We start from the raw sequence: 13,940 nt of genomic DNA on the forward strand, positions 1-13,940 counted from the left end.
GAGGTAAATAAAGAATAAATATAGCTGAAGATTGGAGGCAGATAAAAGGTAGGTTCGTGAATGGCTGAGGAGAGGTGTGCTTGCACATAAAATCTTATACCTTGAGTAGAACTTTGTTGGTCTTAAAGATGCCTCTGGACTCAAACTTTGTTTTGTATTTTACCTTGTGTGCACTTACAGCACTGGAATGTATGTCATAAAAATACCCACAGAGAGAGAGAGTTAGATTAGTAGAGGGAAGAAATCAAATCTTTTGAGAGTAGTAAATGCAATATCCACAAGGAGTGAAACCATGTTACTTGGATTTAAGCCAGCACAGACAGGGAAGAGCAGCAAGGAAGGCAATTCCACACAGACTTCAAAAATACTGTAAAATGTTTGATAAGGCTAAGGTTTTTCTCTGAGACTGATTTTGGTAAATTTTTAGCTGATCACTTTCATTTTCTGTCATATTGCTTGGTCTGTAATTTCCCTTGTCACTCAGATGCTGAGTCTGACTGGGTCAGGGGTGATTGTAAAATTCACTTACTTCCATGTTGTAGGAGGCTGTCACCAGGATCCTTTGGTAAGCATCAAGGTACCAGTTTACTGTATGCCTACAAAGGCAGTGTAGCTGAAAATATTTCTTGCCAATTTTAAATTTGCTGCTCCTCAAAATTCTGCCCACTGGTCTGGTCTTGCTATTCTTTGCAACTTGCATCCTTAAATAACAGACAAGATTTCTTGGTTTTCTATCCATACTGATTAATGTCCTGGAACCAAGTTTTGACAGTCTGTAAGGACCAGAGAAAGTGCAAACGATGTTGGAGCAGTTCAGGGACATTGTACATTTGATCAAAGCATGGATGGAAGGAAGGGAGGATTACAGGCTTTATTTCTGCAGCTCTCCTCCCCCCAGGGGGTAAACAGATACTTTCCTACATTATTACTTGCTTGCTTGCAAATAGTGTACTATTACTTTTATCAAATTCTTTGACCCCTGTGGCTGCATTTAAGGAGTACTGTGATGGAGGCTTCTACTCCCACCCTACAGACATCACACCTAATTTTGATTCCCTGCTGCGTATGCAGCTCTCTAGAGTTTCCAACCAGTGGGAGGCTATGGAATTGTCAGAGAGAGAGAGAGAAGGTTGGGGAAAGTTAGTGGGAAAATGGACCATAATGGCAAAATTCCTGCTCCTCAGATAGGGTTCAGACATAGTGCTAAGTAGATAGAGCTCAAACATTGATAGAACTAGGTGGTTAGGACTCAGGTGACTATAGAGAGGCAAGATTAGGTTAGCTATCCTGTGATAGGCAGGTTTAGTAAGAAGAACCATGCTAGATCAGACCAAGGCCCATCTAGTCCAGCATCCTGTTCACACAGTGAACAGTACCTCTAGGAAGTCCCCATACTGGAAGATTGCAGCATTATCCTGCCTGTGCCCCTCAGCAATTGATTTGAAGAGGCTCCCTCTGGTACTGTAGGGAGTAGATACCATCATGATTAGTAGCCATTGATAGCCCAGTCCTCCATGAATTTGTCCACTCCCCTTTCAAGCTCGACAGTACCCTTTTCCAAGTGCGATGACTGAATGGTACACAATATTCCAAGTACGGTCTGAACATAAGGGCAATATGATAACAGCAGTTTTCTTCTCTATTCCTATTCTAATTATGGCCAGCATGGAATCTGCCTTTTTCATAGCAGCCATGCTGATTTTTCATAGCATCATTTCCATCAAGCTATTCACTACCACTCCAAGGTCCCTTTCTTGAAATGTTGCTGCCAGCTCAGATCCCATTAGTGTATGTGTGAAGCTGGGATTATTTACCCCAATATGCATCACTTCACATTTGCTCATATTGAATCTTATTTGCCATTTTAATGCCTGTTTCCCCAGTCTGAAGAGACGCTTTTGGAGCTCTTCACAATCCCATTTTTGTCTTAACCACCCTCCATAATTTGTTGTCACCTGAGGTTACTTCAGAGAAATAGTATGTTAGTGACTTGTGAGGGGATTGAGGGGGAAATCCCAAGAGAGAAGCTAACACTATTTCAGGAGCCTGAGATTCCTGGGTTTAGTGAGCTGTTCCAAATAAAATCCATCCATCTCTCTCTCTAGCAAAGACAGCCTGTCATTTCTGTAACCTTGAGTGTGTGATACTGTAAATATCCTACAGTAGAACTGCAACTCTCCTTAGCTGTAAATAGTTGCTACACTGGGACCCCTCTTTTCTTGCCCACCGAATCACTCTTCATAAAATCTTCTAAAGAAAAGACAACAGGTTTATTCTTGGGTTGTTGAAAGAAGGTGTCAGTGTGAATCACTCCAGGAAAGGGGAGGTGGATAAAAGAGTAAAAATAATGTCAGATACTTGTACTGCCCACCCCATGTCCCATCTGTAATTACAGCATGTTTTTTTTAAAATATTAGCTTTATTGATGACTTGCAAACATGCAATAACCAAAACTGCTTGGTCACCGGGTGTGACAGGTGGGGGGACACTGCGGCAGCACCCTGCCATCACAGCTACAGTTCATTCATTTCCTCCTCCTCTACTTGTTTGACTCTTACAGTGCAATCCTATGCAGAGATACTACAGTCTAAACCCATTAATATCAGTGGACACTGTTAATCTCACTGCCAAAGCCCAAACATAATTTCCACACACAACCCATGTCTTTGAGTTTTTGTGTGCTGTTCGTTTTAGAATTTTGATGGCATTCAACGGAGGTGGAGAATTTCTTTTCTAAGATTGTGACTGCCATTGGCAGGATGATCAAAAGGTTTTTAATTGATTGCTCTTACTGATTAATTAACAAACCTATTAGTTAACAAGTACTTAAAACAAGTATCTGTTAGATGTTCCCAGTAGAGTGCCAGAGCATCCTTTCCTTAGCACTTAAGCTTCAATTTGCATGCATCTCCATTATTATCGGATGGTCCATTCCCCCTTTCCCATTCCTAATTGTCAATCCAATCTGCTCCAAATCACCTCCTCCCAAAGCTGCTGTTCTCTTATTGAAACAGTGCTGTATTTGCATGAATCCTCTGTTTCTGTCCTTTGTATGTAAATATTATTTGGGAGCCCACATCTTTTCCCACTGGATGGGAAAGCAGCTTGACTAAACCAACATGAAGAGGGAAAAGGTTTGTCAGTGGCCTCTCCACTCACATTTCCTTTCCTCTGACTCTTTTAATAACTCCCCCCAAAAAACTGTCAGTGGAAAAAGGCACTGTATCGTATCTAATTTGACCTTAGCCACAGTTCCCTACTGTGAATAATACAAATGTGTAAAAGTACAGCTCGGCATCCATATACGTTATGGAGTTGTGTGGTGGTCCTGCCTTGCATCACATGTAAATACTTTGGTAAGGTAAAAGGTAAAGGTTCCCTTGCTCGAAAGCCAGTTGAATCCGACTCTAGAGTTGCGGTGCTCATCTCCGTTTCAAAGCCGAAGAGCCAGCGCTGTCTGAAGACATTTCCGTGGTCATGTGACCGGCATGACTAAACACCAAGGTGCACGGAATGCTGTTACCTTCCCACCGCAGTGGTACCTATTTATCTACTTGCAATTTCTTGCTTTCGAACTGCTAGGTTGGCAGGAGCTGGAACTAGAGACGGGAGCTCACTCCGTCTTGCGGCACCCAGGTCTTGAACTGCTGAACTACCGACCTTCCATAGCCTGCAGTTCAGCGTCTTAACCACTTGAGCCACCACAGCTTTGGTATCACTGGATAATTAATTGGTAGTGCCCAAGCTTTCTGTACTATACTATACCTACAATTTGTCTTTGGACAGTGCTTCCATGTGAACCAGCATTAATTACAAATAGTTTCTATAGACTATTTAAATCCACATATCTGAATGCAACCAGCCTTTCGCTAGGGTGGTTTCTGTGTCACCTAGTATTGTCTGTCAGCTTAAATTGAACATGGATTGATGTATGTTAATTCTCATGCGTGTGTGTGTGTCCACATGAAAACAGGCACACATTCTTTGTGCTCTTTTGGTATACTCCTTCTAAACCTTCAGAAAGAATGCTTATACTTTGGTTATCTGAATTTCTTATTTCTGTACATTTACTGAGTCTTTCACAAAACCTCTTTTTGGCATAAACAAATGCCTGGAGTTCTCTTCTTTATCTGGTTACAAAACATCTTTGGACTTCCCTCAGGCTCTTCAGCTAAATGAGGTTATGCTGTGATTGTTTCTTTAAATCTGTACATAAAGATATATCATGAGGAGGAAAAGGGAAAGCACAAAATCTGTAATTGGGTCAATGTTTTGGAATTTACCAGTGTCAGTAGGCTAATACAAAGCCATAAATAATAAATCTAACTTTTCCTGGAGTGTAGTTAGAGCAGTAGAGAGTATTGGATTTGCAATTGGCTACAGTTCTAGGGGCTTTCAGCCAAGAGAAATCTCTCCAGCTACTCTCTGCTTGATGGTTCCCAGAAGTGCTGTACTTATCGATCTTTTTATATTATCGATCGTATACAGTATTTTCATCTTCACATTTTCTTTTCTTTTCACCGTAGTACTCCGTATGGACTGCTCTCTGGGTCACATGGAATGTTTTCATTATCTGCTTCTATTTGGAAGTAGGCGGGCTTTCAAAGGTAGGTTCATATTAATTCCTAACTTGGGGGAAGTAGTGTTGTTTGGATAACAATGTTATGGGAGAACTAATTATTTGGTAACATACTATTAGTAATGCAGTGTTCTTTAACTGGTGGTGCAGCAGTTTGTCCATTTATGTATGGGGGCTCCCTTATCTACTGGTTTTGTTGGTGCAGTGGGTGAACATACATGGTACAGAGTAGGTAATGGAGGGAGTTAAAATGATTCCTACAGCTGTATCTATGCTTCAGGTAAGGATGTACTTCTTTGATTAATCAGCTACGGCTTTTTGTAGGAATTTCTTAGTGGTGGATAGCCTCTTAAGTTGAGATGCAGTTGGGGTGGTCCCAGCCTACCAGATTAACTTCATTTTCCATTTGCTGCTCACTTATTGTTAATGATAGGAATCACTTTACATCCTTGATTTTTCTCTCACCATGGCACTGGTTCTGTTGCATTTGTGTATTAGAACAATTAAACAAATCATAAGGGGGAAAAGTGCACAACAATAATTGAAATTACTTTATTCTAGTAAAATGCATGTCCAGACAGCAACATCGGCCTTCCATTCTCACCTGTCTTTGAGCTGGAGTTATTTCATAGAATCACAGAGTTGGAAGGGACCTCCAGGATCATCTAGTCCAATCTCCTGCACAAGGCACCGGGGAAAGTCCAGTCCTTCCTGGTGTCAGTGGTCACATCTCCAGAAGTGTGATCAATCCATCGTGCTCTCAAGCTGTTTGGGAAGTCTGAATGTTCCCTTCCAGTTTGGGGATTTTTTGAGGCAGTTAGTAAGGTGCGCATAACTGCATATTTGCACCTCACTCACTCTCATAGGAGCTTCTCAAAACTGTGTTTTCTATTTTAAAAAAAAACTTCCAAAGAAAGATCCTGGACTTCCAGGTGGCACCTGGTATTTTTGGCCACTGTGTAACAGAGTGTTGGACTGGATGGGCCTGATCCAACATTGGCTTCTCTTATGTTCTTATGCCTGTGTTTTTCAGCTTTTTTCTATGCTTTGTGGCATGTGGGGTGGGGAAGGGGTTACTTGAAAATATGAGGATTTTTTCAGAGAGGGAGGGAGGGAGGCAGTCTGAGAACGATGCCCGTAACTCCAGCTTCGCCTCAAGCTTTTAAATAAAAATGCCATCAGCACACAGGACGAGGCTTCTCTATTCTCTCCCCATGGCTTTGAAACATTTGAAATGTTGCATTTTTCACAAGCACAGTTTCAAAAATACTCCCCTCACACTGCATGACATATCCCAGCAGCCTCCACCAGCAATCCCATTGGCCACCAGCTGCCGCCATCCTGCCAGGAGTTTGAAGCGGTGCTTCCTATAAGCACTTATTAGCATGCTCAGAAGACAAATAATTTCAAAAGCTGCCCAGCCACCCCACTCCATGGCTGCTGTGTCTGATTGATCAACCACGGTGTGAACATGTGGTGCGGTGGGTTGGGGGATGTCTGATTAAAACCTTCCATTACAAAGAAACCTAGATAAAATAGAGGCAGCACCAGACCACTCTAAGCCTGTTGTCTGTTCACAGCTATACTTCTTCAGCTGCATTGCAGACTCAACCATTCCTCAGTCAAAATTATCTTTTTCTATATCTTCTTACCAAATGAAGTGGGGTGGGTGATGACCAGAGATGGGGTGACATGTTGAAGTCCCATGCCTTTGCAACACTTAGCTCTCCATAAAATTTGCCTGGTGCTTTCAGTATGTATGTTTTAGTACCAGCTGAGGACCATTTGATTGCATTCTATTGTAGGCTGAGCTGACTGATGCTCTGGATTTTGCATGAATTTAGTTTATTAGGCAGAATGGATACAAAGGTTTGTATGCATACATATAGTACTTTCTCATCGGTGGTTTTGCAGAAGTTATCAGAATTCATAAAGTCGTTGCACTTTCACAAAAGGGAAATACTGTTGGTACATGTGTGCTTCTTTTGCTTCTGCTCATTGCTGACTGGTGAAACTAAGGATTCCCTCTCCTTTAGTGTCTCTTGATATATTTATTTATTTATTTGTTGTATTTATAACCCGCCCTCCCCGCAAGTGGGCTCAATATATGTATGTTGTGTAAATAAATCTTACCAGCCTGAAGAACGGAAATGGAAAACACACATGAATTGATATAGGGTTGCAGTGCTCATCTCCGTTTCAAAGCCGAAGAGCCAGCGCTGTCCAAAGACGTTTCCGTGGTCATGTGGCCATGCCTTTAAAAATTGAAAAAAATGTAATATGCTGGTAAAATGAGATTAATGCTGCCCCCCCACCTGCCTCTCCTACATATTCCACTAGGTTGCATAGCTTTCAGTACTTTTCTTCCCGCCCAACTCAGATAGCACAGGTGAGCCAGGCTGAAAGCAATGACGAACTTCAAGGTATGGTGGAAATGGCAAGCCTTAGCTCCTCTCACCTGTGCACTCCTTATTATTGAATAAGCATGCATATAAATGGCTCCATATTGAATGGAGCTTATAAAAACATATACATCGTTCCTCAGATCTTTCTGCATATACACCAGAGCTAGTGCAAAACTGCAAGCACTGTCATAATTTGACTCTACGAGGTCTGAGTCAGAAAGTCCCTGCTTCAGACATTTTACTTTTACTTGAGTTGATGAGCATGCTTCCTCTTCCTCTCTCAGCCCCACCTACCTCACAGGGTGTCTGTTGTGGGGAGGGGAAGGGAAAGGAGTTTGTAAGCCACTCTGAGATATCTTCGGGTAGTGAAGGGCGGGGTATAAATCCAATCAATTCTTCTTCTTCTTCTTCTTGTCTCTGTTCTCACCAGAAGCACAGCATGCTCAGCAGAAGGTTCCTCCTTCCAAATCTGCTGACTGACACAGTGCCATACAATGTTCCCTCTAAGCTGTGGAGTCTTGCGAGCAAAAATTCTACTTTATGATCTACTGGCATTAAAGTTGTGAGCAAGTGATTTGGGTACTGCATAAATTAGTTTGCTCTAAAGCCATCCTTACTGAGCTAAGACAAAAATGTGTGAGCCAGAGGCTAAAAAACTGTGAGCTAGCTCACACTAACTCAGCTTAGAGGGAACACTGGTGCCATACCATACCAGACTATTCCTACAGTATGATTCCAAAAAGGCCCTATACATCTCTTCCCTCATACTTTTGAATATGCTATTGGAGTGTTAATAGGTGTGCCTCACTTATGCAGCTGCATTTCAGAGGACTTAATTAGAAACACTTTGCAGATGGTGCCAAAAATAAGAGTTTTGTATCTTCCTGGGTGACATTTACAATGATTTCATGGCATTGCATAAAAACAGAGTGATAAAACAACAATATTACTTTTAAGTAGAAAATTCATTTTTCTTTTATTACCCCATGATATTCTATAACTGACAGCCTTTCTGGATTATCTTTCTGGCATAAATGAATATGGTAGAACAAAAATGAGAACAACCACAAGCCTCTGTGCTAATGGTGGCAAAGGCTTTTGCGTGATAGAAAAGAAAGGAATGTGGTTTCCTTCAAAATTTAAGCTGGCTGTCAAAGAAAACTACTGGAACTGGCACAGCTGTTAGTTCTTCAGCCAGAGAGCAGAGAGAGAGGAAATCACCAGCCTGCTTTAGAGCACACTCAGTAGCAGAAGTATCAGAAGTAGCAAAAATGAGTTTCCCTGAAGGGGGTGTGGATCTCCCTGACTCTTGCCACTGATGCTATCAGAATGGGGTTTCTGCAGTGGTCAGCCTCCAGGCATGGATTTGTGCATTGCAAAGTATGGAGTGCTGCATTGCCTGAAATTGCCTCGATGTAAAAATCACATAATTTGCCTTATAGTTTTCTAGCCTCCCTCCCCCATCTCTCACTTTCAATGTAAGCACTACTATTTGTTCACAAGGACTTTATAACCTCAGAGGTCCTTGAATGAATCAGCCTGTAGGTGGGCTAACCTTGCAGGTCAAGTAGCTACACAGTAAGTTTTAATCTTTATTTTATTAAGGCTTCATGATACAACTCCCTGAGGTCTTCAGACAAGATGGCAGCTTTTTGCTGTTCTGCCCATCCTGTTCTGTTTGGTCTGCTTGTCCTGTAACTGAAAACTGAGGCCAGGACTGACACGTTTGTATTATGTTCTGTCTTGGGATTGGGTCATTGTTGACGTATGATATTTTATCCTCCTTATAAGTGAAGGTTGGATTTCTAGAAGGAAAACAAAACACACGGAGGATTAGGCACGCTAGAGAGACGGAAGATAGGTGGATTTTCCGGGCGTGATCTCACCGCTACATCTGGGAAGCGTAGAGCTCCCGTGGCTCACCCGAGGCTTCACTCCGAAGATGTGCGGTAAAAAAACTAGTACCTCGGAGGTACTAGCTTCCGGAAACCGCAGGGCAAGGGCAGGCGCGTGATCACGTTTCCAGTGGAATCCCATGGCATCCAGCGCCCGCCCATGTCCCCTCGCAAAAAGTTTTTTTTTCAAGTGTCCTCGGGATGCGCACAAGCACGCAACGGGGCATGCGCACACGTCGGTGTACAGAAAAAAACCCACCTGTTTGCCGTGGTGTGCCGCTTCTTTGCCGCACCGCAGGATTGTGGTGTGATCGGCACCTCCCCCCTACCACGGGACCTCCACGGGATGTCTGCTCACACAACCACCCGTTATTTTGCCCCGGGGCAAACAGCCATGCTTCCCCCCCGCATTTTCCTGTCCATGTGACCGCAGCCCATATTAAATACAGGTTTTCTATTCAGCTGAGCCAAATTGAAGAACAGTGAAGAGATACCTGGGTAGTTCATTCTCTTTTTCTGATGTACCTATTGGTGACAGCTGGTGGCAACTCCATTTGTATAGCTGTCACCAAGAAATACTGGTTGTTTAATCCAGACAAAATGGTGTACAACATGATGTATAAGAGGTTGTCCCTGAAGGTAGGCTAGAAGCTTCAGCTAGTCCAAAATATGACAACCTATTTCTTAACAGGGAGTCACAACAATGAACACACAACTGTTATCCAGAGGCGCTGCTTTACTCGCAGGTAGCCTTAAATAGCGGGACACTCCAGTTCTGACCTGAACCAGAGACCCACAAACTCAGGCCAAGGAAGGCACTCTTGGCCTGAAACACAGGGCTAGCCACAGCTCTGCAAAAGGGTTTCCATTTCAGGTTGTACAAGGCAGCCCTCCATGGCAATCTCCAATATCTCCCTCCACCCAGCAGAGGCATGCATATAGAATAACCATGGGTTCTACCAGGTACAATATTTGCATTTCTAAAGCTATTCAGTAGCCACCTGGCAAATAGCGTTTCTGTTTACAGAACTTCACGTAACCCTTTTGTGTGATACCTATGTCTATGTGGACATCCTTTGTCACCACACCTGTCCTTCCTGCTCCCTCCCACAGGATACAAGATAAACCAATCACACATTCAAATGATTAACTATCCTTCCTGACATCTATCAGGGACCCATTTCCTACCTTTTGTCTAAACCTAGGAAACTATTCAACATGCCTTGACAGGACCATTAGTAGTCATCAAACTCATTCAACCAGCTCCAGTAGAGCCATCCAGCACCTGGCTAATCTCATCAATGCTATTGTGAAGCCAGACTCTGCACATCTGGGACTTTATAGGTCAAACCTAGGTTTTGCTCCTCCTGGTGTCATACCCCCTGGGACCCCTTACTGGTCCAAGTAATCTTTTGTCTTCACCTGAGACAAGCACCTCCAGGCCTCCCATTCATCCACATTGTTTTCCAATGTTTATATCCTCCAAAACACATGACCTCAGAGTGTGTCTCTGCCCTGATGTCAACTGGCAGTGCACCCCCAAACGCTGTTTGGGCCATAATCCCTTCTCCATGGACTTCTGCACATCTGGACAGGTAGCTATACCCCCCTCAACACTTTGCCCTCTTTTGTCACTTATCTCTTTAGGATCTCTTCACCTCTTTATTTCATAGCTCTCTGGTATGTGTGTGTGTGTGTGTGTGTGATATTCCATTGATTAGCTGAATGTTTATTTTCTTAATAGATTCCATAAAAGATTTCCTGTCTATTGTCTATGCTGCTCTGAGAGAGTTCTGACTCTGGTATAGTTGGGGTACGATCCCTAGCTTGCATACCTATGAAGCAAAAGGTCTCTTAGCTAATTTCCCCCATCATAACTTAAACAGATACCCAGTGTTGCAGCTAACACAAAACCACACTCCACTTCTTTCCCATTTACACTGGATTCTAGTCTGTTTCTAGATCCAATGCAAAGTGCTGTTCTTTGACCTTAAAGACTGGAATGACATGGGAAAGGTTTCACCCATATAAACTAGTCTGGGTCCTCCTGATGGTCTCTGCAGGTGCCTTATTGAGGGAACCCACACATTCAGAGGTTTTGGTTTGTGGGGATCAATGAAAAGGCTTTCTTGGTTGCTGCCCCTGTACTGTGGAAATCCTTCCCCAGAGGTGTATTTATCATTCCTTGCAAAACTTCTAGAGAACCCTGAACACTTATTTATTCTACTCTTTGGATGAAGAAGTACTTCCTTTTATCTATTCTAAGCCTATTGCTCATTAATTTCATTGAGCACCCACCAGTTCTTGTATTGTGAGAAAGGCAAAAAAGTGTTTCTTTCTTTGCCTTCTCTATCCCATGCATAATTTTGTAAACTTTATGTCACTCTACAGTCGTCATTTCTCCAAGCTAAAGAGCCCTAACCTTTTTAACCTTTCTTCACAGGGAATGTGTTCCATCCCCTTAATCGTTTTAGTTGCCCTTTTCTGCACCTTTTCCAATGCTATAATACCTTTTTTGGGTAGAAGTTCAGATAAGCAACATATATGGGGTCACCCTTGTTCACATGTTTGTTCGCCCCCTCAAAGACCTCTAAAAGGTTGGTGAGGCAAAATCTTCTCTTAGAGAATACATGCTGATTCTTCCTCAATAGCTTTTGTTCATCAATGTGCTTATTAATTCTGTCTTTCATATGGATTCCATCAATTTACCTGGTACCGACATTAGACTGACTGGCCTATAATTTCCCAGATCTCCTCTGGAACCATTTTTAAAGATGGGGGTTACATTAGCTATCCTCCAGTCCTTGGGAATGGAGGCAGATTCTAGTGATAGATTAACAAATACACATTTGAGTTCGTTCAGAACTCTTGGAGTTGGATGTATGCCCTCTGGGCTTGGTGACTTGACAAGTTTTAATTTGTCCATCAGTCATAGGACTGTCTCTCTCGACACCTTAATCCCACTCAGGTCCTTCGACACCCCTCCTGAAATCAACAGTTTTGGAGTGGGTAAGCACTTTTCATCTTCTACAGTGAAGACAGAGGCAAAAAAGGCATTCAGGTTCTCTGCCATTTCCCTATCATCCTTCAGTAATTCGTTTATCCCTTGATCATCCAAGGCCCCTACTGCATCCCTGGCTGGTTTTTTGTTTTTGTTTTTTTGCTTCTAATGTATTTGAAGAAATTGTTATTGTTGGTACTTATTAAATAAATAAACAAACTTTGTTTAGTGGAGGGGTAGAACAGTGATAGGATCTACCCCAGTGTAAAGAAACTAGTCTCAGTCTTACTTGGGTAACTCTGCTCTAGAAAAAATGGCAGAGAGGCAACTTAAAAAAAAGTAAATGCCTATCCATTTTGAGTTGCAACTTATTTGAATCCCTTTCTCTAGTATTTCAAACACTACAATGGAATTATTTGGATCTTTGTGTTCTTGAAAAGCAAGTTATCTCTTGCCCATTGTCTGATATTTGCTTCTTAACTCTTCTCTTTCATTTTAAACAAAAGCCAGCTTTTGGTGCTTCTTGTAATTGCTAGGTTTGTTGTCAGAATTGACCACTTAAGCATGATGAGGGAGCCCTGTGATGTTTAGAGATTTTTATTTAATGACTGCAGTATTAATCTTACCCTTGTGGAGACGAGGGTAAAATGTGAAAGCAAAAGAGAAATTTTAGTCTAGTGTGAAAGGAAGAGTCCTGGTTTCTGAAATCGATGTTTCTGAGAATTGCCTAAGTGTTGAATGATATGCATGAATTATTTAAGACTGTTTTGTTTAAATGTGCAAAAGTCAAGTTATCCTTGCAGTGCGACACATTGTCAATTGCCAGCAATTTCCTATGTTTGTGAAAACCACAGGCAGCAATTTACAGGAAAGATTAGGGCTGTTACTATACAATGTGTGACATTTTCTTGATTTAAACTGTCATTCTGAAAAGCTGTTAACCAAGATCTAGAGTTGGAGTGAGGATATAAAGTTTAGTAGAGGGCTTTTTTTAAAAAAACAACCCTGAAATTGAACTCTATTTTTTGCTTGTTAAGATCCCAGTCTGTTGCGACTGGTATTGAAGCATTGTTTGCATACAGAATTGCATTTTCAAAGAAATTTTACATGATCTATTTTTAGCATTCATGTGATGTGGTGGCGTATGCTACAATGCTGACATTTTGCATCTCATAAGCACAGCTGTATATTTCTTAAACATCACTACTGTTGTAAAGATATGCCAGAAATTTGATCGTAAATCAAGATGTGTGTTGAAAAGAGCAAGATGTGTGTTGAAAAGTAGCACCTTAAAGACTAAGAAAATGTGTGGCACAGTATGAGCTTTTGTGCATCACTGCTCACTTCCAATGACTAGCAAAACCTCATACCCTGCCACACATTTTGTTAGTCTTGAAAAGTACTCAGAACGTGGAGTGATTTCAGCAAGAGTACTTTTATTAGTGAAGAACAAAGACAAGGAAACCAGCTCGCAGGCTGGTTTATATGCGTTCAGAAAACCCGCCACCAAGCACACCTAAACACACCCCCTACTCCCGATAGGCTATTTGCAGTAACCGGGCGACCATTGGTCTCCCGGCTGGGAAGCTGGCCCTCTGATTAGGCTGGCTAGGATCCTTCGGATCCTTTGTCTTTCGACTGAAGCTACGGAGGAATATTGCCTGGCCAGCCCGGGCAAGTCCGGGCATGTCAGGCTGACTGCATTGCACGTGGTAATGGCGGCAGTACATTACACCCCTCCCCCCATAGTCCCAACTACCCACATACAAAGTCCTGGAGATTTGCGGGGGCCTTCCTGGGCCTTGTGGAACGGCGGAGTTCCGGGGTGCTGTTCGGGGGTGCTCCTTGCGGCCGTGGCGGGGCAGTTGGCTGTGGCGTTTCTGGCGGCGGCAACGCCAGAGGTTCCGGAGCGACCGGGGCCGAGGCCGAGGCCAAGTTCTGCGGTTCTGGTGCGTGGGCCAAAGCTTCTTCGTGCTCCTGGAGTACCAGGTCCTCGGGGTCGTTCGGGAGGACCCGGCACCGCAGTTGGTCGAAGTGGCGGTGGAGCAGTTGGCCGTCCT

At 42.8% G+C, this 13,940-nt stretch overlaps 1 protein-coding gene across 1 annotated transcript in view; it reads left to right on the forward strand.

Moving 5' to 3' along the window:
* Positions 1–13,940, forward strand: part of NKAIN3 (Na+/K+ transporting ATPase interacting 3) — a gene marked incomplete at its 5' end in the record, with an annotated part of 191,768 nt that overhangs the window by 14,557 nt on the left and 163,271 nt on the right. The window contains one exon of the mRNA XM_015411701.1: positions 4,527–4,607. Coding sequence (XP_015267187.1) covers positions 4,527–4,607 — 81 coding nt within the window. The remainder of the gene's footprint in view (positions 1–4,526; positions 4,608–13,940) is intronic.

The sequence above is a fragment of the Gekko japonicus genome, unplaced genomic scaffold, assembly GCF_001447785.1.
Source record: "Gekko japonicus isolate JY-2015 unplaced genomic scaffold, Gekko_japonicus_V1.1 scaffold130, whole genome shotgun sequence".
In the NCBI taxonomy this organism is placed as follows: Eukaryota; Metazoa; Chordata; class Lepidosauria; order Squamata; family Gekkonidae; genus Gekko; species Gekko japonicus.